The sequence below is a fragment of the Amia ocellicauda genome, chromosome 16, assembly GCF_036373705.1.
Source record: "Amia ocellicauda isolate fAmiCal2 chromosome 16, fAmiCal2.hap1, whole genome shotgun sequence".
Classification (NCBI taxonomy): Eukaryota; Metazoa; Chordata; class Actinopteri; order Amiiformes; family Amiidae; genus Amia; species Amia ocellicauda.
Genome location: NC_089865.1, coordinates 23,585,240 through 23,611,817, shown reverse-complemented (window position 1 = coordinate 23,611,817; position 26,578 = coordinate 23,585,240). Strand labels below are relative to the sequence as shown.

Genomic DNA, 26,578 nt, shown 5'->3' with positions numbered 1-26,578 from the left:
TTTCCTGGGCTTTGCGACAGTCGCTCGGTGGTTTACGGTGGCGATGTGGAGCTCTCGGGTCGCTGAGGGTGGGGCTGGGTTACCGTGGAGCTTGGACTCATTCTTAGCCCGGATTGGCTGCTATTAGACAGGTTCGAGAAAGCAATATTGAAGATATAGCGCCACCTGCAGCCAGTCAACAGGTATTGTCAGTCCTGTAAAGCTGGCAGGACCATTGATTTGTTATTCTCTCCATAAATGAAATAAAAAATGTTTGTGTTGTGAAACAAAAGTTAAATAAACAAAAATGATATGTGTTAGTTGCATAAGTATTCACCCCCCTGAGTCAAACAGTAAAACAAATACAGTTTTTTGGTCTCTACCAGCTTTGCACATCTGGTAATGTATGCCCATTCCTCTTGGCAAAATTGCTCAACCTCTCTCAAGTTGGATGGGCACCATTGGAACACAGCAATTTACAAGTCTGGCCACAGATTCTCAATTGGGCCATTCTAGGGCACTCAGCCTCTTGTTTTTAAACCACTCCAGTGTAGCCTTGGCTGTGTGTTTAGGATCATTGTCTTACTGAAAGGTGAATCTACACCTCAGTCCAAGGTCTCTTGCAGACTGAAGCAGGTTTTCCTCTAGGATATTCTTATATTTGGCTCCATGCATTTTACCTTCAATCCTGACAAGTTTTCCAGTCCCTGCCGATGAAAAGCAGGATTTTACATGGGCTTTTTTCAGAACAAAAGCATTGCCACCCAGAGTTCACTCATTCCTACTGAGGAGGGCTGCTTTTCGATCGCATCGATGAGCTCATACGCTCTGCTGGAATTGGAGATCACGCGCATCTTGCAGACTCAGTACATGACGGTAATGTCCCAGGTCCTGAAGGGAAGGGGGCAGAGAGAATGAGAAACAATAGAAGGTTATAGGTCAATTGAACAGTATTTCTTGAAAATGTATTATTAATTATCATTCCTTTCTAATGTAAATATTATGTATCGTTTATTAGTTTGATGCTATTCTGGAGCTCTACTTAATGATTAATGAATAAAACAATGGCATGCCTGCTGAAGTACCAATGAAGACTGGCATCTCTCACTGCCTGAACACTGCTTGTGTTATGTCACATGCACTTACACCTTCACTGTTGGTATTCCTCATTCATTACTGATTTAGTGGCAATTTATATACTCCAGGGATGATCCAGGTTGGAGCCAGGATTGAGAAGAGTATGCAAAATTCCAACAGTAGTAGTATATGGGACTTATTGGGGATTGTAGCCTTGTCGTGTCGTTTCAAGCACTAATATACAGTTCTCTACATCAACACATAAGAAAAACATCACTATATATATTTAAATAAACATAAACACATTACAGCAAATTACATTAAGGAAGACGAAATGTGTGCTACAATAAATAAGTTGCAACCTGTCTCTTTCCTATTAGGGAGCTACGGACTCTGCATCTTATTCTCCTGCCCTGCTGCTAGTGAGAGGTTAAAAATAAAATGAATTAAAAATAAGAGAAACAACGGTGAGGATTCAAGGGAAGAACAATATCGCAAAAACTGCAATTGTAAACATATCTCTTGAAAGAAAGCAGAAAAAACACCTTCTTAGCCATCTCCCACCTCCCCAGACAGGAAGATACGGGCAATTGCAAGAAGTCAGACCAGAGAGCTGGTTTTTGTTTTTGACTTTCCCGGTCTTTTTTGTGCACAGGAGGAAGAACATGATGACCTGCGACAGGGAAACATCCTTCTCAGCAATAAGGTGTAGTCTGAATTGCATGGCAGCAGTTTCTGAAGGGAGACGAGTGCTGAGGTTTCAGTGTGTGGAGTTGATCAACATGGGGCTTTGACTGCATACATACAAAGACTGCATTTAAATGCTGGTACAGAAGACTTGCTTAAGGTGGGGATGGGTGATTACAGTTGTAAATAGTTTTGACTACAAATTGATATTTGAACAAATTGATATTTTGATACTAAACTTGCAGAATTAACAGGAGTTAATTTCCCTGATGCTGAAGAAACTAATCTGGGGATACTCTTATTGAAAATCAATCTCATTGGCATATGGCAGCTTGTATAGGAGCTTGTTAAAGGGCAGAGCTGCCGGCCAAGATGAAAAGATCAAATAATGATAATAATATAGTAAATATATATATGTGTCTCAGTATTCTGCATTTCATTTAAAGATATCAGAAACCTAAACAAGTGATCAATGTAATTATGATTAGTAGCAGTAGCGTAGCCAGAAAAGAGACTGTGGGTGTGCATCTGAAAAATTGGTGTGCCACATCGAATTTTCTCTACAACACAGTAGTCCATTCTTTGATTGTTATTGTTATTTTAAAAATCACAGTGCAATCATTCTTTACATAGGATTTTATTATTTTATTATTATAATTAGACCATAATAGCCTAATGATGGGATCACATCATGATGCTCTTGTTGCGCAGATTTCCGCAGTTTTGCAGAGATCTGCAGAAATCCACTGATCCCATTGGAGAACTACGGACATCTGCACTTCATGAACGTCACTTGTAAATGTCTACGTCCGTGTGTGTTGACCTTTTCTCTGTGCGGATCACGCGTGTTTCTGCGGGATGTGGGGTTGCAGGCTGTGACGCAGATCCACGACAGGGATGTCAGATCAGTCAGTGTGTGTCCTGTACTGAAGCGCTCGCTGCTTTACGACTCAAAAGACATCAATTCGGTGCAAAACTGTCGTTAAGTGTGAGCCGCCCACTGTTCACAAAATCGGGCCGGATTGTAGAAATCGTGTAATGTGACCCCAGCATAAGGCTATAACAAAAAATGCATTTTGCATCTGATTTCTGCGTGTGCCAGCTGCCTCTTTGGGTGGCACAGGCACACCCGAGGCTACGCCACTGATTAGTACTTGTGACACTTATCTAAGGTGACTTGCAATTTCTCTCAAACGTTAACACACAATGGAACTGAAAAGGAAGGTTCGGGATGGAGAGAAATTGTCAAAGCTCTGATTATTAATATTATTGCGACTGTTGTGCATTCGATATACATCACTGATTTGGTTCATGGTTTGGTTTGTGAGTCAACAGATCATCTTAGCAGAGACGCAAACAACACGGGGCTACGCTTTCACAGTTATTTCCCCCAGCTTGTCTTGGAACAGAAGACAGTGGCTGCTGGTAAGGCATTTGTATGTGAAAAAAAAAAGAATTGTTGTAGCATGACAGGAAATAAGGTAACAGTATCAGCACTGACCCCCAAATTGTCCTGTAGGTCACTGAAGAGAATGAGAACATTGTTGAAGACAACCAGGGCCTAAATGACAAAGTGTAGGTGAGGATCTAGAATTCCAACTCTAAAATGAGAATCACAGCCCTGGACATGCTGAATATATATGTTAGAGAAATTAGCAGGACAAGTAGCCCAATGTACAATTGGTCCACCGCAATACTGAAAGTGTCCTGCTTTACATCAAGGGAGTTAAGAATTTTCTTTCTGCATGGTCTATTTCAGAGATTACAGCGGGAGATCGACAGCCTGCATTGGGGATTCCAGCACACCCAGGAGATGAGGAGGAGGCTCTCATATTCATCAGGGAGTACAAGGAGCAACATGTGGATGTGTGGGAGGAGGAGGAGGAGTTCTGCCAACTACATCCTGGTAAACATAGACCTACTCATTTATAGGGGGAATAAAAATAGAAAGAACAAACTTGAAGAGGAGTGAGCTGTCACCAGAGATCTCCCTCGTGTAGGGTAGTGTGGGAGATTTTTGTTTATTCGAAAAGCTTTAACGTGACCATCTGACATATTTCGACATTAGTATACAGTAATCCCAATAAATACCTTTGTGACTGTTTATCTACGTTTTAGATCTTATGCTATACAGCATGGAGAAGTTTTGTATTATTGCCTAATGATTAATTTATTTTCACCAAGGCGTTTCCTTCTTCACCAACTGGATTAGGAAAATTTAAATTTTTTTAAATGTTCCCAAACTTTCAGCTTCAACCACATCGCTGGGTAGTTTATTCCAGATTGTGACTACTCTCTGTGTAAAGAAGTGTCTCCTGTTTTCTGTTTTGAATGCCTTGAAGCCCAATGTCCATTTGTGTCCCCGGGTGCGTGTGTCCCTGCTGATCTGGAAAAGCTCCTCTGGTTTGATGTGGTCGATGCCTTTCATGATTTTGAAGACTTGGATCAAGTCCCCACGTAGTCTCCTCTGTTCCAGGGTGAAAAGGTTCAGTTCCCTCAGTCTCTCCGAGTAGGACTTTCCCTTCAGACCTGGAATAAGTCTGGTTGCTCTCCTCTGAACTGCCTCTAAAGCAGCAATATCCTTCTTGAAGTGTGGTGCCCAGAACTGTACACAGTATTCCAGATGAGGTCTAACTAGCGCACTGTACAGTCTTAACATTACTTCCCTTGTTTTAAATTCTACACTTTTGACAATATACCCTAGCATTCTGTTTGCCTTTTTCATTGCTTCCCCACATTGCTTGGATGGAGAAAGTGAGGAGTCCACATAGACTCCTAGGTCTTTCTCATGCGTTACTTCATCTAGATCTGTACCTCCCATAGTGTAATTATAGTGGACATTTTTGTTACCTGCATGTATTACCTTGCACTTGTCCACATTGAATTTCATTTGCCAGGTGTCAGCCCACAACTGAATATTATCTAAGTCCCTCTGAATAGCCTGTGCTGCCAAGATTGTATCTGCTGAGCCACCTATTTTAGTATCATATGCAAATCTGACAAGTTTGCTAACTATCCCAGAGTCCAGATCATTAATATAGATTAGAAAAAGCAAAGCCCCTAGTACTGATCCCTGTGGAAATCCACTAACAACCTCACTCCAGTTAGAAGCAACTCCTCTAATCGACACCCTCCGTTTCCTATACATCAACCAGTTCATAATCCATCTACTTACATTACCCTGAATGCCTACAGCTTCCAATTTGAGGATCAGTCTTTGGTGTGGAACCTTATCAAAAGCTTTTTGAAAATCTAAGTATATCATATCATATGCTTTCACGTGATCTACAGCTGCAGTTGCATGTTCAAAAAATTCTAATAAATTAGTAAGACATGATCTGCCTCGTCTAAACCCATGTTGACTATCTCCAAGAATATAGTTTTCATTAAGATGCTCCTCTATTTTCTGTCTAATCATTTTTTCCAACATTTTACAAGTGATGCAGGTGAGACTGATTGGTCTGTAATTTCGTGGCTCAGTTTTGTCCCCTTTCTTGTGTATTTGTATGACATTTGCTGTCTTCCAGTCAGTGGGCACATCCCCAATGAAAGAAGGTAGCCTGGTCTGATGAATCACGAGTTCAAGGTGTTGACTTGGCCTCCAAATTTCCCAGATCTCAATCCAATCGAGCATCTGTGGGATGTGCTTGACAAACAAGTCCGATCCATGGAGGCCCCACCTCGCAACTTACAGGACTTCAAGGATCTGCTGCTAACGTCATGGTGCCAGATACCACAGCACACCTTCAGAGGTCTAGTGGAGTCCATGACTCGACAGGTCCGGGCTGTTTTGGGACCTACATAATATTAGGCAGGTGGTCATAATGTTATGGCTGATCGGTGTATATATATTTTTTAAACTCATGTGACGCTACCTACCTTTTGCAACCAATTCCTTGAAAGGTGGCAGCACTAGGAACCAGCTTTGTAAAAGCACAGATCTAGTACAATTTGTGAGGTAAGTAAACACTACAGACAATCATTACTACTACTACTACTACTAATTATAATAAAGGGGGCACAAAAATGGAACTCACATGAATGTGAAATGCAAAAGGCTATCAACAACGTACTGTACTTACATTTTACACTTGTAGTCGCCCTGGATAAGGGCGTCTGCCAAGAAATAATAATAATAATAATAATTATTATTATTGTCTCATAGTCATAACATTATTTGGGGCTCTGTATTTTCTCAAGCCAACAAGTATATTAAAATACTTGATTATATACAGTAGTATTTATATTTTGATTCACATTCACATATTGGAAAACATGGGAATTAAAACAATGCTAATATATGATGTGAAACTTTCTCTCCATGTGCAGCTTTGTTTTGCATGGGTGTGTGATGTTTTAATCTCTGCTTGAAGGGCATCCTATTGCAGTTATGAAGAGGAACCTCTACAGCACAACAACAGTGCTTGGATATCAACAGTCCCTAAAACAACACAGCAAGCTGAACCAGACACAAAAGTTACAGATTTTTCCTTGGAACATGGCTGTTGTAATTCAGCCTTACCAATTTAAATTTGTAACATTTGGCACGACTGAAAGTTGCATGTAGTGAAAGTCACACTGGACGAGGGACACGAAGTTACTATTTGGCAATGACACGAGATGACATGCAAAAGTAAACAAGTTTTTTTTATATTTAGTAGGTATAAATTATTAGTCTGTGGCCTTAAGTGCTTTGGGATGAAAGTATCATTACGTGTGATAAATTATCATTAAGTGTCATTATGTATTTTTAATCAATCGATTTTCTGTGGCCCATAGTCCCTTTTTTACTCTGATAATGATTGTGTCATTAATTATTTTATCACTGGAAATTATGACATTATGCAGTATTAATTTGTGAGCATGTATCAATTTGTTTGCAGTTTGCCCATTATGAATTTTGGTGACTTTAGTAAACAACATTGCATACATATTCCAAAATGATCAAAATAAATGAACACTGTCCATACAAATGACCAAACCTGTTTGAATTAACTGATATACTGCACATGTATATACCATACCAATATACCCACAAATTAAAGCTGTATTTATTTGTACTGTATTTGTTTATTCTCAAGGATTTCTTCTCTAGAGTTCCATAAACAATCACTGTGAGCAGGGGATAAAATTAACTTTTTTGGCCACTAAAACTAACGTATGGAAATAGCATTATAACAGCAGACCTGTCAACTATCACACACCTCGTGTCAGACTGTTATATTATTGTTTCCAGACATTAACGCAACTTTTTATTGTCACAATTTCAAATTAACCATAAAGGTTGTGACCATTTGTTTTATAAAGGAATATTTTGCAATTACAGCTGTAATTGACCGACCAATGTTTTTCTTTTTCATTTTTATACATTTTCATTAAATTGCCAGTTTAGCAGTGTGAGTTGCAATGAAAATGCCTTACATTAGCGTCCTTGTGGCAATGTTTTCCGGTCACAACAGCAAAATACAAAATGTATAAGACCCATCTAGCTAACTAATTTATACAATCTACTTGACTAAACAATTGACTTTTCCTCTCCAAACCACACTCAGACTGCCGGTCTACGTTCGGAAACAACTGTGCGTTTGAGTTCCAGCGAATACAGAATAAATAGCAATAGCTGGCTGTGTGTGTATTCATGTGTTTGTTGTGGTCCCCTTTCCTTTTCTGTCATATTATAATTCTGAAACACTTTGATCCAGGTAATTAAGGTCAGTAATTATGACTATGAAAAGTAATTAAAAGTAATTATTTTTCCACATCCTCCACCACCTTACTTCTGCTTCATTGCTCTCCATGAAATAAGTCCTCCTGGACCGAAGACTGTCCAGATGCCATATATTAAAAAAAAATATAAAAAAAAAATAGTGGTTTGCCAAATCAACTAACATACCAACACACACGAGAAATACTCTATCAGAAACTAAAAGTTGACTTCCCGTACACTTGTTGGCTACCCACCAAGGTGGCTGGTAAAATTTACAGATTTTCTCGCCACTGGCTAAATCTACCCGCATTTGGCAGGTGGGGGGTGTTAATTTTATTCCCTGACTGTGAGTGTGAAAACAAGATGTTGTGAGAAGTGAAATGTATGTGTCCTTGCTTCTACAGTCTCTTCACACAATAATAAGTTTGAAAGAAGGCAACAAACTTCATAGAAACAGAATAAGAATTATATTCTCAAAAATGTTCCTTTACACCTAACATGTTTCCCTTTTCAATTCAAATGCTGTCTTTTGGCTTAAGTCATCTGCATACAGCTGACGGATGCAACAGATACACAATACAAATGTAGAACATTTACTCAACAAAACATTGAATAGAATATGATAAAGTAGTGTTTTTGTTTCCCTTAACATGAAAAATACATCCCCTTGTTAACAAGCTTCTAAGAAGACTACTAAACATTTTAGAGTCAGCACCAAATATGTCCAATGAATAACCTTGAGATGCTCCAAGCTTCAGGAAAAGTGGCTCAATTAGTGAAAGTCAATTTAAAAGTAAAGGTGTTGTGCAGTGAAGTGGCGACTGCTTGGATTTCTACCTTCATAAAAATAAAAAATAAACTCCTGGCACAACTACTGGCTTTGGCAGTGTGGTTGGGGGACATGTGTGTGTCTAAATCACATGTCCTGCATTAAGTACAGGGGTTTTAGTGGTAAGCCAAGTTGATCAACAATTGGCGATTATAAATTGGGAGGGAGAGAATAATGGCCAATTCCAAATGTATAGAAATTATTAAAAAGAATACTAAGCCCTTGTAATTGAGGTGTAAATGATCTTGATCTATAAATAATGGTTTATATCAATACCGGTTTTCATACTGCATTATAATCAATAATATTTTTGTACTGGATCAGCCACAAAACTTCTAAATAACCACCGTCTTAATCTATAAATTGTTTAAGTAGATTTGGAATCATTCCAGAGATCGCTGGGTTGAATCTGGGCAGACCAACAACAGTGGTCTTCAATAACAACACTAACAATCCTGAAAAAGCATTATGTTTGTTTTGTATTCGTACCAAAAACTGCTGTCAGTATTCTCAGATACCCTTAACAAACACTTTGAAGCAACTGTAATTACCCACAATTAGTGTTTTTCATTATCATTATACGATAAAGATGTACTAGGCAACAGAACTGCCAATTACATGTTTTACTATAAAAAACCCAAAACAAAACATCTAATGTTGTTATGGGCCAGCCAGGTTTGTCCTTACTTTAGCTTCAGTATTAAATAGGACTAGGAAGAGAACTCCAAAACTGCAGCGGTAAAGCCATTATGCCTTACAGCACCAGGTTCAGTCTGGGATAACAGACACAGACACAATAAAATGTAATCATAACGTGCAATTAATACCTACAGAGTTGATCTTGAATGAATCTTGCTGTTCCTATTTTCATCTTATTGATCCTGACCTATTCATCAGCAGGTAGTCAATATAAAATGTTACAGAAAATTCAGAAGGAAACCGTAACAAGGAAAAGGTGCTACTTTTGGTTTACGATTTAAAATGGAGCTGAAATTTTGTTTATTTTCCTGAGGAAGTTATGAAGATGGAAACACTTTCATGTATTTCTTGCAGGCAGAATACATACAGAGGTAAACAGGGCTCAGAGTTTGCAGTGTACAAGGAAGGATGGCACCTTGGATGCAGTGCTACCACATGATCTGATCTGTGCTGGGAGCTCCAAAAACTGAGACACTATGCTTGGGAAATGTCAGTTATAAATATGCCGGTTTCCCCCAAGACAAAAAGGGGGGAAAAACAATTAAAAATACCACACAACTTAAGAGTCCATATTTTAAATAGTCAGTCAAAACGTCACCTTTGGCTAATGGGATTATGGGATGTTTTTTTGCTTCCAATTAAAAAATGACTGGTGGCACCTAAGATTACACCTTCCCTTTTCCTGACTGTTGCCGGAGTCTTGCGGTTAGGGTCTCTCATTTCTAAAGGGTTGGCTTGGTGCTTCCAAAGAACATACCGTATTATGACTTCCAGGCCTTTGAAATCCACTGAAGATGTTGGTCCCAGGAAGAAAAATGATCATGACTTGCAGGACTGTGTCTTAAAAGCCAGAGCGAGAGGATGTTATTAGACCGCTGCGTTCATCTTGCTGAATCAAATTATACCTAAAACTCCTCATGATTGGTTTCTCATTTTCAATGGCTCCATCTTAAAGGTGATGCACAACTAAAGCCCTTTCACAAAAAACAAAGTACCACTTGCCACAATATTTTAAGCGAGTCTAAAAGATTAACAGAAGTTATTATAAAACTTGTACCGATCCCAAAAAGCTTTTTTTAAAAAAAAAAATCAGTACCTGAAGGGCATCTTGATCTCAATTTTGTTCCAATTCAGATCTCTCCTAAGTAATTAGTCAGATTACATAATTAACTGGATTGATTCTTCTTTCCAGATGCAAAAATCCTTAAATAAGACTGTTATAAGAATTATTCAGTTAATTTAGTAACTGAATACTAACACTTGGAAAAAACCTGCAGATACTATACCCTTGCCAGGCTCAGGACTGGGATTGAGACTGCAATGTTGCCATAGCTGAAGCCATCATTCATATCTACTAAAATCCACCACCACAGACACAGATGGCCAATGTACTGTCACTCACATCACTAGTAAAATTACTTCAAACTGTTATAAAAAAACATTGATTATCTTCCAGTATGACTTTGCGCTTACAGCGCTTGGCACATCATTGGGTTGTTTTCTTTTTGGCAATTTTTTCTCCAGAGTCCTTCCGGTCTATGAAAAATCCCACACCCCGTCTTCCTGAGAGCACCTGGAATGGCACACCAAGGCAGTCTGTGAGGGGCTAGGTGTGGTCTGCGGACTGGGGAGGGGCACAGCAGGGTACACCAGACTGAGGAAGGAGTCTCTCGTGTGTGTTTTAACCTGTGACCAAAACATAAAAATGACCAACTCCAGTTACAGGCAATATTTTTAAACAGTTTAGAAAACAATTGTACACAATGTATTTGACATTCTATTTTCTGGAGCATTGCAAAATAATTAGCTTTAATATCTTGACTTTGCTATATGGTAGCAGGCGACAAAAAACTGCATTATACCTTTTTTGGGGGTGCCGTTTAAGTTTTAGGTGGAAAAATATTATACCTTGCTAGGACACTTCACCCCTGTGTATTATTTTACTGATTGAGCCATCTGGGAGCACTTAATGTCTTAAGGTTACTGCTTAGATTAATGCATTAATTTCATCCATTCATCTAGTAAAATCTGCTTTTCCAATAGGGTTATGCGAGAAAGTAGACGGACCCGGCGACCAAGGATAGTGAAATAAGTGGCAAGGAGAGCAGAGTTTGTCACCAATAAAGTTGTCACGTTTATTATTTCGATGAGTCTACCTTAGCAATCAGGTCTGTGCAATAATTTCTGTATGAGAAGCCCAGTAACAGGAACTTTGCAAAAAAAAAAAAAAAACTTGCTGGTAAAACTAAGCTTTTTTTTTTGTTTTTTTGTTAAAGCCATCTCCTGGCTTACGCCATTAAGACAGTTGAACAGCTACCATTAGCTTGCTTTGCTTATTTAATGTACTGGCTGAGAGTAACTACTACCTTACATAGGTTTCAACAAAACAGAACTGACTACAGGTTGAGGTAAGGCCTATTTTATCCCCTTCCTGTAGCTCCTCCCCTGATTGGACCGGTCCACTTTCCAATAAATACATGAAAGGCTAAATAATGTTCTATAACTTTAATTCTTATGCATAAGCTTTTAGTTCCATATTAGTAATTAAAAAATATTCTACATGACATGACAAGAAAAAGAAACAAACAGACTATTATCATACATCTCCATATTAATGGTTGCATTAAAGGAAAAATAGCCATTACACTAGGTGCCCCTTGCATCTGCATGAATGGTCCATAACACTGTATGAAAGCAACGACTGGGTGTCGCTCCCGGGCCCTAGGAGCAAATCTCAAACCCGGAAGCATGAGCTCCACTGCAACCCTACAGCATTTAACTTTCCCAAACGGTCCAGAAAACAAAAGGAAAAATGCATTGCAAAAAATAACAGTGCATAAAAATACATTCCTTAAGTGCAAAGCACACATATAAGCACATTAGTTTTTATCCCCGTATTGTATTAAGATGGAATGTCCATTTTTTCTTTCCTCATGGTTTCACACAGAAGCTCCGCAGGTGCCGTTTGTGCATCCTAATGATAATTGCAATTCTACAGCAATGTCTTTAACTCTGAATGACAGTGTGGGTATAATGCACCGCACTCAGAGCACGCTTGTTGTCATTTAAAAACACTAATGTTCTTGATGAGGTCGGGACAAATGCATAATCACAAATTATAAAAGCAAAGAAATGCAGAAAAAGTAGGAAATGAGAAAGGGGAGAGATTTTTTTAAGATCACAATTGGCCTACATTTTCTTTAACTGACTTCAGAGATAAAATGTAGTGAGATATATTGACCCACCTGTCTGAAGAAAGCATGTGTCAAGAGGGCAGCTGCTGATGGCCTGTTCAATTAAAACAAATAACAAAAATAACCAGCAGTGTTAATGGTGCCACAGCGGCACATTCAATCTATCACAGTGAATTTAATTTGGTTCCCACACACAGCAGCTGAAAAAAAGACCACTCCACTTCAGAGACAGAAGTCAGTTATCAGTTTGGGCTGCAGCAAGATCTTCGATTCTACGGAGAATCTCTAAACAAGAACCTGAAATCCTGTGCTCTCCTCAAGTCAAGTCTATACATATCCCTACACACAACTGTTGGCCTGCAGCGGAACAGTGCTCAAACCACACCACAAAAATTCTCCTCTGGTAACTCCAGCATCTTGTACCGTTTCTCTGGTCGCTGCTGCAGACACAGCTCCACCAGGTTGTGCAGCAGTGCAGAGTGGTTCTTGGGCGCTGGGCTCTGGGGTCTGTCTCCCGTCATGGTCCTCATGATGCTGGAGGTGGCTACACTCTCCCCAATGCCGGAGTCCACCCCTGAGCGTGAGGCCTTGAGCCCCAGCCCCTCCAGGGGGAAGGGAGCCGTGTCAAGCAGGCAACAGTGCGACCCTCTCAGCTTCTGCAGCAGCATCTGGCAAGACAAGTAGGGTTGTGTACTTTAACGGTTCTTTAACGGTGTATCAAAGAACATGAAAACATTGCAGGAACATGTTCCTGCAATGTTTTCATGTTCTTTTATACACCAAGATCAATGTGTTCTCTCCTTGCTTTCTAAAACCGCAGGTGCACCTATACTACTAGGTGGTAGTATAGCTGCGATTCACAGAATTATGGACTGTAATCTTGGCAGATGCTGCCAGCGAGCTGCATTTGTAAGAGAGGCAGCGATCATCACTGCTATTTCTTCCCATTTGTTATTGCTGTTATTAGCTGCACAACACCGCTCTGCCTCAACTTCATTGATGGATATTTCCAACTCTGGTTTATGAATGTGATGATTAAAATTTAATTTAATCTATTGCTCTACTCAGTCATACAACATGAACGTTCAATGCAATGAATTTTGAAATGTATTTATTGAAAAATACTGAACAAAACTTCTCAGCACCTTAACTGTCACAGCACCTTCTGCGATGTACTTCAGCTGCACTTTTACAAGGTAGTTTGGGAGAATTATCTCAAAGTGCTTCTCTTTATTAGGAAATGCCCCACAAGCTTGCTGTACAGAGGTTATCCATCCTAAACACTGTGATGCAGGCATCTGCTCTTTGTGGACTTGTCAACAGCTTTTGATCCCTCTTAATAATAGCAGTAGAATGCACTCCAATCAGAGCAATTAGAATGTAATTACCCATCCACTTCAAAGCAGCTGCACTCAACACATGCACGTGGACTCAAAAGGAAATTAAAGAAAGAGAAAAGGAAAAAAAATGAGGTCTCAGAATGCGAGGAGCCTCACCAGAGTTGGGTGCATGTCCTGGAAAGGTACTCTCCCACTGACCAGCTCACACGCAGTGATTCCCAGGCTGTAAATGTCAGACTTGACGTCATACCCATGCAGATCCTGAGACCAAAACAGGATTATAGTCAGGATCAAAATTAAAATAAAAATCATTATTAAAGCCAGAACATACGGTTTATTTTTACTATACAATTTCTCCATGTAGGCATGGGCTGGTTACCAGTTTCAAGGTATACCGCAGTTTGAAAAAGTCACGGTTTCAAAACCACTACATTTTTCTGCGATACCGTTCCTGCGGTATGAGCTGTTTTTTTAATGTCTCGCCAAAGACAGAAAGTGCAGGAATCCCTCAGGTTGTGTCGTGTGCAGCGCAGATAGTAACACGACCCCTCCGCTCCGGTTGGTGCGAGTAGCCAGTCTCCTGTGTGTAGGATGACCAAAGGAGCTGAACCCCTGGAACTTTTTCCAGTGTCAAAAAAGACGTAGTCTGCCGTATGTGAATTTTTCGGGTACTAAAAACATTCAGTTGGCCATGGCTTGGAGGAGGAAGGACATCCAACTTGCAAGACATGTTTAAGAAGAGGGGCTGCAAGAGGAGGCAATACAATATGATATCCCATCCACGGGAGCACCACCCGTCACTCTTCATCTAATTCAAGTTAACACTTTATTGAAATGAACATTTGCAACAAGCTAAGAGAGTTAGCGTGTTTAGCACTGGTGAAGTAAACACTATTGGCCAGCTACGGACGCAGATAACATGTCTAATTAACCAGCTAACATCAGCTGTTTTTTCCCTCATGTTACTTCACAGAGTGGGGAAGAGCAGAGCACTGCATTTCTGCAATTTAGAACAATAATTACATTTAGCTGGTATCACGTCTAGACTTTAGTTTCTGTTCAAAATCACGACATTTAAAAAAAAAAAACAACAACAAAAAAAAAAAAACAAAAAAACTGCTGGCTCTCTGGTGTCTTTGCCGCTGTTTGTGTGTTGTATGGAGAGAGACCCTGTGTGTGTGTGTGTGTGTGGCAATGTAGCAAGACAATGTCTGTGCATCCCAGCCCCAGTGTGCCCTGAGAGGGTGTCCAGTTCTAGTGGACACAGCCTTGTACCTCACTGCTCCAAACTTAATCCAGGAAAGGTGAACATGCTCTCATTCCTGCATCATAACTTGGACTGAAAGAGAAATGTGTAGAAAGTGAGCATGTCTCCAAAAACCTTGTTGAGCTACAGGTTTAGGCTCACTTAAGTGACTGCATTTATTTTAATTTAATTTAAGAAGAATTCAAATTATTTATTTTATTTATTTAATTATTTAACCTGACATACATGTTTACTACGGTTCCAAATATTCTATACGTTGCTTAAAAATAAAATATATTGTGTTCAATGGAAAAAAGTTGTTTTTTACCCAGACACTTAAAAATAACACATTTTAGAGCTGTAATTGCAATACCGTGATATTTTTGCTTAAGGTTATCATACCGTCAAAATCTCATACCGGCCCATGCCTATTCCCATGTATGATGTATTTTGAATGTCACACGAAAGGAAATAATGTCCAGTTAATTCACTTTCCAGAGGTCCTGTTTTATAAAGCTCAAACAAAAGCAACACACACTTTTCAGGGCCTTCAATAATGTATTGCTGTAGCCATCCCCTGTAACAAATGATTTTATCTTGCAGAGAAGATAAAAAAAAAACTGAATCTCTTCTTCTTCTTTAGTTTGATTCATGTACTTCAAATGTATAACTAAATTCAACTTGTGGTCACCCTCTGTTGAACTTTGCTTCTCTTCAGATGTACATACTCAACCTTACGTGAGACTCACCTGTCGAAGCAGCTCTGGGCTCAGCCAGGGCAGGACGGCGGGGCTGTTTTGTGGGACATCATACACCACCTTTGACCTCTTGCCTTCTCTCACCATGCTGTACAGGCTGTGGAGTCCAGATAGGTACACTTGCCCCTCCGCAGAGAGCAGGATGTGACTGGCTTTCACACTCCTGACAAAAAAAGTGAACCGCAAAGACAGTCAGTACAGGATGCTATTAGAACAGTGTTTCACACACCAAGGTATCACAGAACAGCTTTTCAATTTCGTGGGACGCTCAAAAATCACCGTCGTAAAAGACCTTTTAAAATGAATCTCATTTGTATGAACTAGCCAACAACCTGAACAAACTCCCCAGCGATGTGGTTGAAGCGACAATTTGGAAACATTAAAAAATTGTCTGGATAGGATCCTTGGATCACTCAGTTATTAATGGACACCAAACGAGCATGATGGGTTGAATGGCCTCTAGTTTGTAAACTTTCTTATGTTCAGATTATGTGCTAATGCAACACAGTAACAAAAACTTACAGGACACATCTCTATCCTGTAGAACTATGTAGGAGGAATATGTTGTACTTATAATATTTCAGAAGATAGATTAAATATTTGCTTATTTGCTTTCCCTGGGCAGACCCTGAATATACAATATACATTGAAAAGTGGAAGAGTACTTACAATCAGGTCTTTCATTTTTGGTCATATTTCCCTTGTTTCAGCTCGCCTTAATTAGTTGTCATTAAAATGTAATTATACGTTAATTAATTATCATTAAAGAATCTTTGGTGTGATTCGCGCTGAGAACGATGACAAACAGGCACGTAGGAAGCTAAAATAAGCAAAGAGCAAGAATGAAATACCAGTTAAAAGAGTATCAGTTGCAGTGAAGGTGAGAGGTTAATGCAGATGGTTTGAATGACAAACACACCTCAATAAAGGCCAGTCTTTTTTGGAGTTAACGAAAGAGAATCTCCTCAAACTATCTGCTTTTCGAACAATAGCTGGAAGGAGGGCCGGTCCTGGACGTACTGCTGGCGTAAGACAAGAAAAAAGGGGCGCAAAAATGAATGAAGATTTTTGTTTTCGAACGCCATAATCCCCCCAGCCGCTAGCGTGAAAGAAACACCGTCAACACTGCCACCCCCTCCTGACGGGTGCTGACTGGGGGGTGGGGTGGGCGGCGTTGACGGTGTTTCTTTCACGCTAGCAGCGGGGGGTGGATGGCATTCGAAAATAAAAATCTTCACTCATTTGGGCACCCCTAGGGATGGACTGTGCCCCTAGCATTTGCCTGGCTGGAAGAGATTTTCACAGACAGAGAACACAGTGAACCCCCACCACCTGCCCTTACATCCCTTAATTGAAGTAACAATCTGCTTAAATTTTACTTTTTAAATTGTGTAAGAAAATAGTTGTTTCTTCAGTATGTTTTTTAATATAATTCTATACTTAACTTAAAACCCCTACTGTTTAAAATAATTAAAAGTCTCTGATTTAGGAAATGATTAGTTCAATTAAGGGTTCAATTAAGTAATTGAGAGCTCGGCTGGAACAAAAACCAGCAGGGTAGGGGGTCCCCCAGGACCAGTTTGGGAACCACTGTTCTAAGGGGTAACAATTTTACCTATTTTAGACAAAAGCAAAGAAAGCAGTACAGTAGTGATTTCTATGACTTTTGATTCATTATTTTCCCATCATGTTATCCACAATTTTGAATATGCGAGCTCTGCCCTGCTTTCAGTGTGAGGAAAAACAGCACTTCCTTGTGGTTTTATCATCTGCATGTCTGTAACGGGAATGCTATGGCAACTCTTATTGAAAACAGAGAGCTCAAAAGACACGGAACTTGCTTTTGTGCAAATGGCTGATCGAACACCAAACAACACCAGTAGCACTCGATGTACTCAAGCACTCAAGTACGTACTGCCCTGTAGGGAATCCTGGTCACATTCGGCTATGACACAGTCCAGACTGGGAGCAGCGGTGCTCGATTTTGAACCAAACTTCAGTCCAAGTGGCCCCACACCTCCCACTTCCACGGGCTTACCTATGAACATAACCCATTTTATGCAGATAGTCCAGAGCCTTCAAAACTCCATGCAGTAAATAGGCAATGAGAGATTCACTCATTCCGTCTGGGAAGTGTGTCTGCAAAAGATTATCTGCAGATCCTGAAAAAGAAATTGGATAAATGTATTATCTGATTTTCCTGGTACTCTTATAATAGTCAGCAAATAAATTACTTGTGGCATTGGGTCACTCTAAAGCAATACCCCTTACTAAAGGTAGTTAAAATTGCACACATGAGTCTGGCATGGCATTGAAAAACTGTGTGAGAAAGCGCTGCAGTGGCTTACCATAGGCCATCAAGGGAGTGATCACACAGAGCTGACAGCAGGAAGTGAAGACGATGCGGGAGGTGAGGAGATTGGGGTGACGGAAGAGGCGAGAGAGCAGCACTTCATTCTGGGTACAAAATAAAAAAAAACTTTGAGCAGGAGCACCAAAAACTTATAATTTGCAAGCTGTGTGGAGATGTATTTAATCGGTTCAAATTAACTATTTCTGAGAAATGTTTTCTGTTAAAAAGTCCAATATTTTATTAAGGTAAAATCCACATTAATGTTCAAAAGGAGCATGAAAAGCAAAATACAGGATCCAGGATTTTCTTCCTAATACAATCTCCTCTTCAATTATGTTAATCATCTCAGTCTGTGTTAGCCTGTTGCTGTCCCAGAAAATACCTGAATAATCATACAGGGTAATCATTTTGTGTAGCGGAATACAACACAGTGCCCTATTCCAACACACCTTTTATTTTCTGCACCTTGGGATGGTGGAGCATTAGAACTAGCATTTGATAAATCATGAAGGCCATCTTGGATAAAGATGACTGATAAATTTAAAAAAATAAAAATAAAGAAAAGTCCCCCCCCCAACTGCATGTCCCCATCCATATGATTATATTCATTATATGATCAAACAATAGATAAAGTTTTCCACATTATTTACCATTTAAGTTGGTTTTAATTACTGCAATTGATTACTGTAGACTTGCATTGTTGCCATTTCACAACAGTATAGGCACATCAAAGAAGGGAAGCAGATTTCATGTTGCAACAACAGTCTGCTGTATTTTTGTTCACAGAATGTTGTCCTTACCTATCAGGGACTCTACATATGTCCATTATTCAAATGTAATTTCACACACACACACACACACACACACAATGGTGTGACAATGTAGTCAAAATGTTAAGCTGTTAACTTGGAAGAACTCACCAGTAAGAGCCTCAGCTGATCTTCAGTGCAGTTGTCCAGATTGGTCTGCTTGATTGCCACCAGCCTCCCATTGGGTCTGTGTCTGGCCATGCACACCCTGCTGAGGTTGTTGAACCCTCTCCCTATCAACGGGTTTGCAAAGGTTACAGAACAAAGAAAATGCTCAATATTAGCTGCACAGCAACAGTGGCGAAGAGCAGGGCTGGTCAACCCTGGTCCTGGAGAGAAACAGTCATCCAAACCATTAACTATTTAAATCTATTCAATCATGGGGCTAGACTTAAAACTAACCATGTGTCCAAGGTATTCATTTAGCGATGATTTAGACAGACCTATAAAACTTGCAGGATTGTGATTCTCCAGGAAGAGGATTTTATGCAAGCACTGATTTAGACAAGGTCACATTAGCTCACGTGGACTGGTCAGGAAATAAAACCTCAACTGACAATTTGCACATTTGAACTTATTGGTTTTAAAGATTAAGTGTGAATCTGAATGCATACATTCAGTGTACCTAAAACAACATTACACCACAGCTGTGTTTCATATGATGTGAAAATTGACCGCATTGGGACCTATTCTGTCACTGGAAGAATTGAATCAGACCACCTGGACCTACCCCATGGACCCCAGGTTAAGAAACCATAATATAGAGTGTGACTGCATCTCAGTAAATCAACACAGATAAACATACAGTATTAATAGTTGAACATATGTTGCTAAAGGGCATAATCCCTATAGTCCAGAGTTGATTTTACGGTGTTCTGGGCACTGCCTTATGTAACAGATAGGCATGCAAGAGATAGCAGGGGAAGAACTGCTACTTCCATACACTTTTTCAACATCAGCATTCCATACTGTGGAATTGTGTTTTCTTTCTTTCATTTTACAAGTTTTTCAACAGCCATCACGGTGTGCACAAGTTACACCTGTTTTTTGTTATGTCAGAATCTAAAAATGCAAATCTAGCAAGATAATCTGGGTATAGAAAATATAAGTAATAAGTCATTTTATTTTACTTAAACATCTGATTTTGTTTTTTAGCTAGGCTTTATTATGAGGCTTTATCTTATTTTGCACTAGATCAAAAAGCTTACAAAGTAAAGCAAAGTTTTTAGTATTCACTCACATACATGATCAAGTCTGTTATAGTGAGGAATGTTTGCCTACATTACCTAATAAAACAACCATGAAAATAGCTCTGCCCCATCTTTTGAAAATGATTGAAGCTATTGTTTCTAATATTGGGAATTTGTATTTACCATCACCAATCCACCGGTACCAAAATGGTCATCATGTATTTTCTATGCGTGTATTATGATTTGTGGGATACACATTTCTATTTTTGTGACTGATGTATTGGACACTGCATCGACTGCAGCAGCTCTTTTTTAAATAAATAAATGTACTAGCAGAAAAAAAGGGAATGACTGAATTTCACGTACCCTCCCACCTCAGTTTCATTATATTAATATCACAGACATCCTTGTAGTGTCAGACTTTGCGAATAAAAAAAATTACAACTTAAGAAGTACAGCAAAGTTTCAGTTTTGTTTCAATTGTCTCTGTGCCTGAGCTGTACGAGCCAACATCAGTAAGTTTAATTTACTTTTTATTATTTTGTATTGAATCATATAATGCATGCCACATAGGATGTACTAGTTAATTAGCATATCCACACCCAGCTGATGATTTGAAACAGAGACTGTTGCTGCTCTCAGTACTGTAAAAGTTAGCAAGCAAGCAAATAATAAAAATCAGTAGTAGCCTACATTTTATTAACCACACAAAATAAATGAAAAAACTATGTTAACATGCTACACACCATATAGCTGTATTGTAGAGAATTGTTTTACCCAGTCATTCTAAGAACTTAAAACTGCAGGCTCTGTCTTTACATTCAGAGTAGTGGGGGTCTGGAACAAGCTACCCAACCAGGTAGCCAGGGAATAAAATGAACACCCGCCACCCGCCAAATGCGGGGAGATTTAGCCAGTGGCGAGAAAATCTGTCAATTTTACCACCCACTTTGGTGGGTAGCCAACAAGTGTACGGAAACTCAACTTTTAGTTTCTGAAAGAGTATTTGTCAGTGTGTGTTGTATAACAATATAATGTTTTTTTTTTAAATATATGGCATCTGGACAGTGTTTGGTCCAGGAGGACATATTTCATGGAGAGCAATGAAGCAGAAGTAAGGTGGTTAAGGATGTGGAAAAATAATTACTTTTAATTACTTTTCATAGTCATAATTACTGACTTATTAATTACCTGAATCAAATTGTTTCAGAATTATAATATGACAGAAAAGGAAAGAGGACCACAACAAACACATGAATACACACACAGCCAGCTATTGCTATTTATTTTGTATTTGCTGGAACTCGAACACACATTTATGTTTCTGAACGTAGACTGGCAGTCTGAGTGTGGTTTGGAGAGGAAAAGTCAACCGTTTAGTTAAGTAGATTGTATAAATTAGCTAGATGGGTCTTATACATTTTGTATTTCGCTGTTGTGACCGGAAAACATTGCCACAAGGACGCTAATGTCAAGGCATTTTCATTGCAGCTCACATTGCTAAACTGGCATTTAATGAAAATGTATTAAAAAAATGAAAAAGAAAATCATATTGGTTGGTCAATTACAGCTGTAATTGCAAAATATTCCTTTATAAAACAAATGGTCACAACCTTTATAGTTAATTTGAAATTGTGATAATGTCGGGAGAGTTGACAGGTCTGCTGTTATTATGCCATTTCCATACGTCTTCTAATAATTCATTTTTACATGTGTTAGATAAGTATTCATCAATTGCATCAATTACAACGTATTAATTAATGGGGAAATGATTTGCGAGAGAGACATGCATTTTCTGCTGCGTAGCGGAGATTCTGCTGAAGAGAAACGTGCGGTTTGTTAACATCGTGTCTTTCCTGGTGTACATGGTATTGACCAATGGAAAGGATGTTACTATCCGTCATCATTCCTAGAGATTATATATTTTTTACTCAACCACAGACTGTGACTCTATGAATATCTAGCCAATCCAATGAAATACTTTAAATGACATGCAGAAACCCAGAGAAAGGAGTAGCACTGAAGTGGAAGATGAGTATGAAGAGCAATAATGTGTAAAATAACACCCCTTCTCATGTGTTAGTTTAGTGTGTTTATACAGATCCCCATTAGCTGCCATGTTATTGCATATGTGATTGATTAATTTGAAAAAGATGCTCCCGCACACTGTCTCTACTAGCAAGTGTTATAATTCACACTTGTCACTTATAACAGTTATTATATATAACACTCATAACACTTGCAAGTAGAAACAGTGTGTGGGAGCATGTTTTTCAATCCAGATCCTTTTCCCCTCATACACGCCTGTCTAATCTATACAGGTGTGCAATTAGCTTTTTATAGCTTTTTTAGATTGATTAATTACCTGATTAAATGCCATGTTTAAACATGTTCCACATACATTTACACACCCTCATGCATTTTTGGTGAGGTTTGCCTTTGGTAAAAATACCACGTGGCTGGTAAGTTTTTTCTTTTTACCAGACACAGTGGCTAGTGGCCAAAAAAGTTAATTTTATCCCCTGCAGGTAGCTGAAGCTAATAATAATAATAATTAAACTTATTATCTATTTATTAATGGACACTAAACGAGCACAATGGGTCGAATGACCTCCTCTCGTTTGTAAACTTTCTTATGTTCTTATTACATAACTTGAATTAAGACCAGTTTAAATAACAAGTGTTTGTGTTTGTGTGAGCTCTGAAATGTTATCAGCATCCCCTGCTCCCATGGTATGAAATTTTTCCAGATGTGCATTTGCAAGATGGCTGCCTAGAGCCTACATGCTTCTTGTGCGGGAGTTGTTGTAATCAGCCCTGTTGATCCATGATTGGTGATTCAGAATATGAATTAAAAAATGCATGTCTTACACAATGAATGTCATAGTGTGAAAGAAACAGACAGGACACTCACCCAGCTCTGAGAGTAGTTGGTAGTGGTGGACATCGAGGGAGTACACTGTCATTTCATCATAGGCCACTGCCTTGGGTAGGGAGCACGTTGGGCTGTCATTGGCCTGTAGGATGGCAATACGCCTTTATACTACCCATGCCCCACCTTGGAATCAAGATGGTTTGCTGTACAGTAAGAATCAGAGCACCAGAGATTGGCCTCTCCCTAAACTTTGTACTCATTTGCTACAGAGATAATTAACTCATCGTACTTGTTTGAACATTTGTGACTGTGTATTATTTGACAAAGTGCATATGTAGCACATTACTAGTGTCACCAATGCAAAGTGACAATACATGGTCTAATTTGACAGATTCCCGTTGAGTGGCAGTTTACTGCTGGTGAAAACTACAGAATGTACAGAGAAATGATGGGATATTTACAACCCTACATCTTGACAGCACTTAGCTTTTACTGTCCAGGATGTAGGACCTCACTTACTGTACTTGCCTGTATAAATTGGAAGTTGTAAAATGTAAACTGTATTTTTGCACTTATGTTGTAAATAATAATAATTATATTTTGAATTGCTAGGTTTTATGTAAATTGAATTTGTAATGATTGATGCCTTTACTTAACTGTATTTTTGCACTTTGTTTTGCACTTATGTTGTAAGTCGCCCTCGATAAGGGCATCTGCCAAGAAATAATAATAATAATAATAATAATAATAATAATAATAATAATAATAATAAATAATTTGCAGACTGTCTCACAGAGAGCTATAATGTCCCAAAGATAATGTTCACCCTGAGAGTTTATTATTCCAGTTTACTATCTACACAACAGTCTTATCTTGTCAATTACAATTGTTTTTAAACTATATTTATCTGTAAATTCATAAGGTTCAAATGCATATATATGCAGCACAATAACAAGAGGATTTTTATATGATGAAAGGATTAACAACTCAGGACACTATTAGCACTAGTAACTCTGGAGAGCTGTATACAACAGAGGTGTCCATATAATAAAGCATGGGAGCAGGGGGTTCCAGTTTTAGTGTCGGGTGAATATACTAACCAGATACTGATGACAGACTGTTTCGTAATGGTCCTCTACACTGATGGTCTCTACAGCAGTCTGTGAAATACAGGAACAGTCCTAAAAGGAGAGTAAGGCAATTAGCAACCCTTCATTTGCCACTGGGATTTAAAAATGTGTGGGTTTGGACTGAGATTAACAATTAGCAGAGATACAGCCTACATGTAAGTGGATAGACACAGGCTTATAAACTGCTGAAAACCTAATAAGGCACTTATTAAAATATTACGCATAAAATCAGTTTCCAACGAACAAATCAATAAGTGATCAGAATATTACATACATAAATTAATACTTAAATACACTGACAAATGCATGATTGGTGTTGTTGTCTGTCTTAGAATGCAAAAGGGACTTCAAAAAGAAAATGGGACCTGGCAAATCTTATGCATGATAATGCAAATAAAAATAGCATTTGTGGAATTATTAACAAAATAGTAAAGGCAAAAATGAAAATACATTACCAAGCAAGACATGGAATCCTCCAAGCGCAGTCGTTAACACTTTCACGTGAGGACACTTACCATTCATATGCTGAAGAGAAAGAAAAAAAATGGTTCAAAATTAGGAATTATAAATTAAGGGGAGGGGGTATTGGCTTAACTCTGAAGGTCGAGTTAGCCAGGGATTCAAATTTACCTTGTTACTTGATCAGTAAGCCTCTGTTTCGGGAAAAGCATTGGTCGAAGACTGGTGTGCTTTCAGGGATCGACCGCACTTTATGTCCTTTGGAAAAAAAAAGAAAATACGTGGAGCTCAAATCAAGTTTTCTGCCCTTCTTGATAACGCACGTGTATTCATATTATAATAGGCTAATGACGTATTTCTGATTGAAAGCGCTTCCAATTAGCGTTGCTGTAAATTGTTTTCTTCACAAGTGACCGCCGGCGTCAGTCCAGTCTGAGAATAATGGTTCAACATGCAGACGAGTCTCTCCTGTGTCTAACCCCATCCTCTGACTCCGGGTTGAAGCTTGACAGCGAAGTACCCTATGCCAACTGTGCTGACAATGATCTTGTGTGTGTGTGTTGTGCCGTCCAGTCCACTCAGCAGTGTGTTGCAACCCCCCAGGGGTATGTTTGCCCAGTTCTACATGGGTATACGCACACGCCGACACGCATTAATGTCACGGGAGTAGAAAGTATCACCATAAACCTTAAGCCTTATATAATTTTACATTTCTGCAAAGACTAAAATCTGAATGGACCAGGAAGACATTTTTAAAGTGGTCATCCAACCCAAAATATTAATTAAATAAATGCAATAGGCTACAACAAATGAATCAAATAAACAATATATACATACAACATGAAAATACATAATGCAATCTACATGCATGTATAACAGAGGGCGATATTATACACCATATACAGTTGATTATTTTAATTTTATATAATTATGCCGCTTAAGAATTGCCTTTTCATATGTTGCTGCTATTGACCATGAACGACCTTGCCCTCTAAACAGTAACAACACACACACACATCAATTAAGTTTGTGTAGTGCACAGCGTTTTGGCTGATAATATACCTCGATTACATGTTAACTTATAGACCTATGCAGGAAACGTTTCTGTTCTGTATAATAGAGCACCACATTAAGGAAGAATTGTTTAGTGCAATATGAATTGATCTTGAGATCTTATTTTCACGTTTCGACAACTTGAAGTCAGGTAAATGTACTGACTTTCACGATGTAGGGCCAATGAAACAACTGGACATTACGTGCAGGCGCATTCAGGATTTAAATAGAAAGATAAATATCTTTACACAAAAAGTTGCAGGAGTCTTGAACAAATTTCCAAATCTTTTACACAACCACCCCCAAGAAATTACGCTTTCTTGGGGGCGAAGTTCGTATACCTCATCTCATGCACGTTGTTACTTTGCGTAATTATTATTTTAGGCACAAATTGGCGCACTGATTAAAATTATATATATATATATATATATATATATATATATATATATATATATATATATATATATATATATATATATATATTCTTGTATTCTTGTTCTTGTATTTGAATAATCACCACTTACAATGTAAACAGTTGTGTATGACTGACTACAACCAGGAATATACACTTTTCAAAGTTACTGCAAAGCCAAGTTTCAGGGCTGCAATTGTTATGAGGGGGTAAAGTATAGGGGTAAGAAATGTAGAAGTGATCTTAACATAACCAATGCAGCGTCAGTGTTTAAATATTTATGCTTATTCTCGGTTTTCGAATCAGAAAGGAGCACATGTATTTTTTCAGATGCAAAAAGTTACGCTACTCAATAATATTGCTTTGTTCTTAAAATTGTTACACTGCAAGTTAATATACTGTACTTTTTAAACAAATATCTTCCTGTACATTTCAAAGAGACTGTATTTATCTATTTCAAACAAATAAAACAATTCGATTGGCAAATACGAAAACGTTATTCATGTTAGTCCCAACATTTTAAGTTGTAAAAAAAAAATCATAAAAAACACACAATTTACAAGTTACAATTAACAAAAGTGCTAGTAATTTACGATCCTACCATTATTTGCTTTGTGCCTCAAAATAGCCGCACCCCTGGAAGTCTAGTATGAGACCCAACCTAAAATGTAATGGTTTCGGGGTATATCAAATGTTAAATTGGACTTAGTGGTAATTTCGTCAACACAGTTTGTGGTTTCCAGCAAACCTGACTGTGACGATTTGGTGAAGTCATCAAAAT

The 26,578-nt window shown here is 38.6% G+C and overlaps 1 protein-coding gene across 1 annotated transcript; it reads right to left on the bottom strand.

The window, feature by feature from the left end:
• Positions 1–6,583: 6,583 nt before the first annotated feature.
• stradb (STE20 related adaptor beta) lies at positions 6,584–26,554 on the bottom strand. The gene is made up of 13 exons (XM_066687564.1): positions 26,399–26,554; positions 24,504–24,590; positions 24,329–24,398; positions 23,844–23,924; positions 22,783–22,885; positions 18,790–18,911; positions 17,865–17,973; positions 17,555–17,678; positions 15,508–15,679; positions 13,669–13,773; positions 12,596–12,840; positions 12,224–12,266; positions 6,584–10,664 (listed from the first exon to the last, which is right to left on the bottom strand). Exons 3-13 carry the CDS (start codon positions 24,338–24,340, stop codon positions 10,515–10,517), a joined length of 1,266 nt encoding a protein of 421 aa, XP_066543661.1. The 5' UTR covers positions 24,341–24,398; positions 24,504–24,590; positions 26,399–26,554; the 3' UTR covers positions 6,584–10,514.
• Positions 26,555–26,578: the final 24 nt, after the last annotated feature.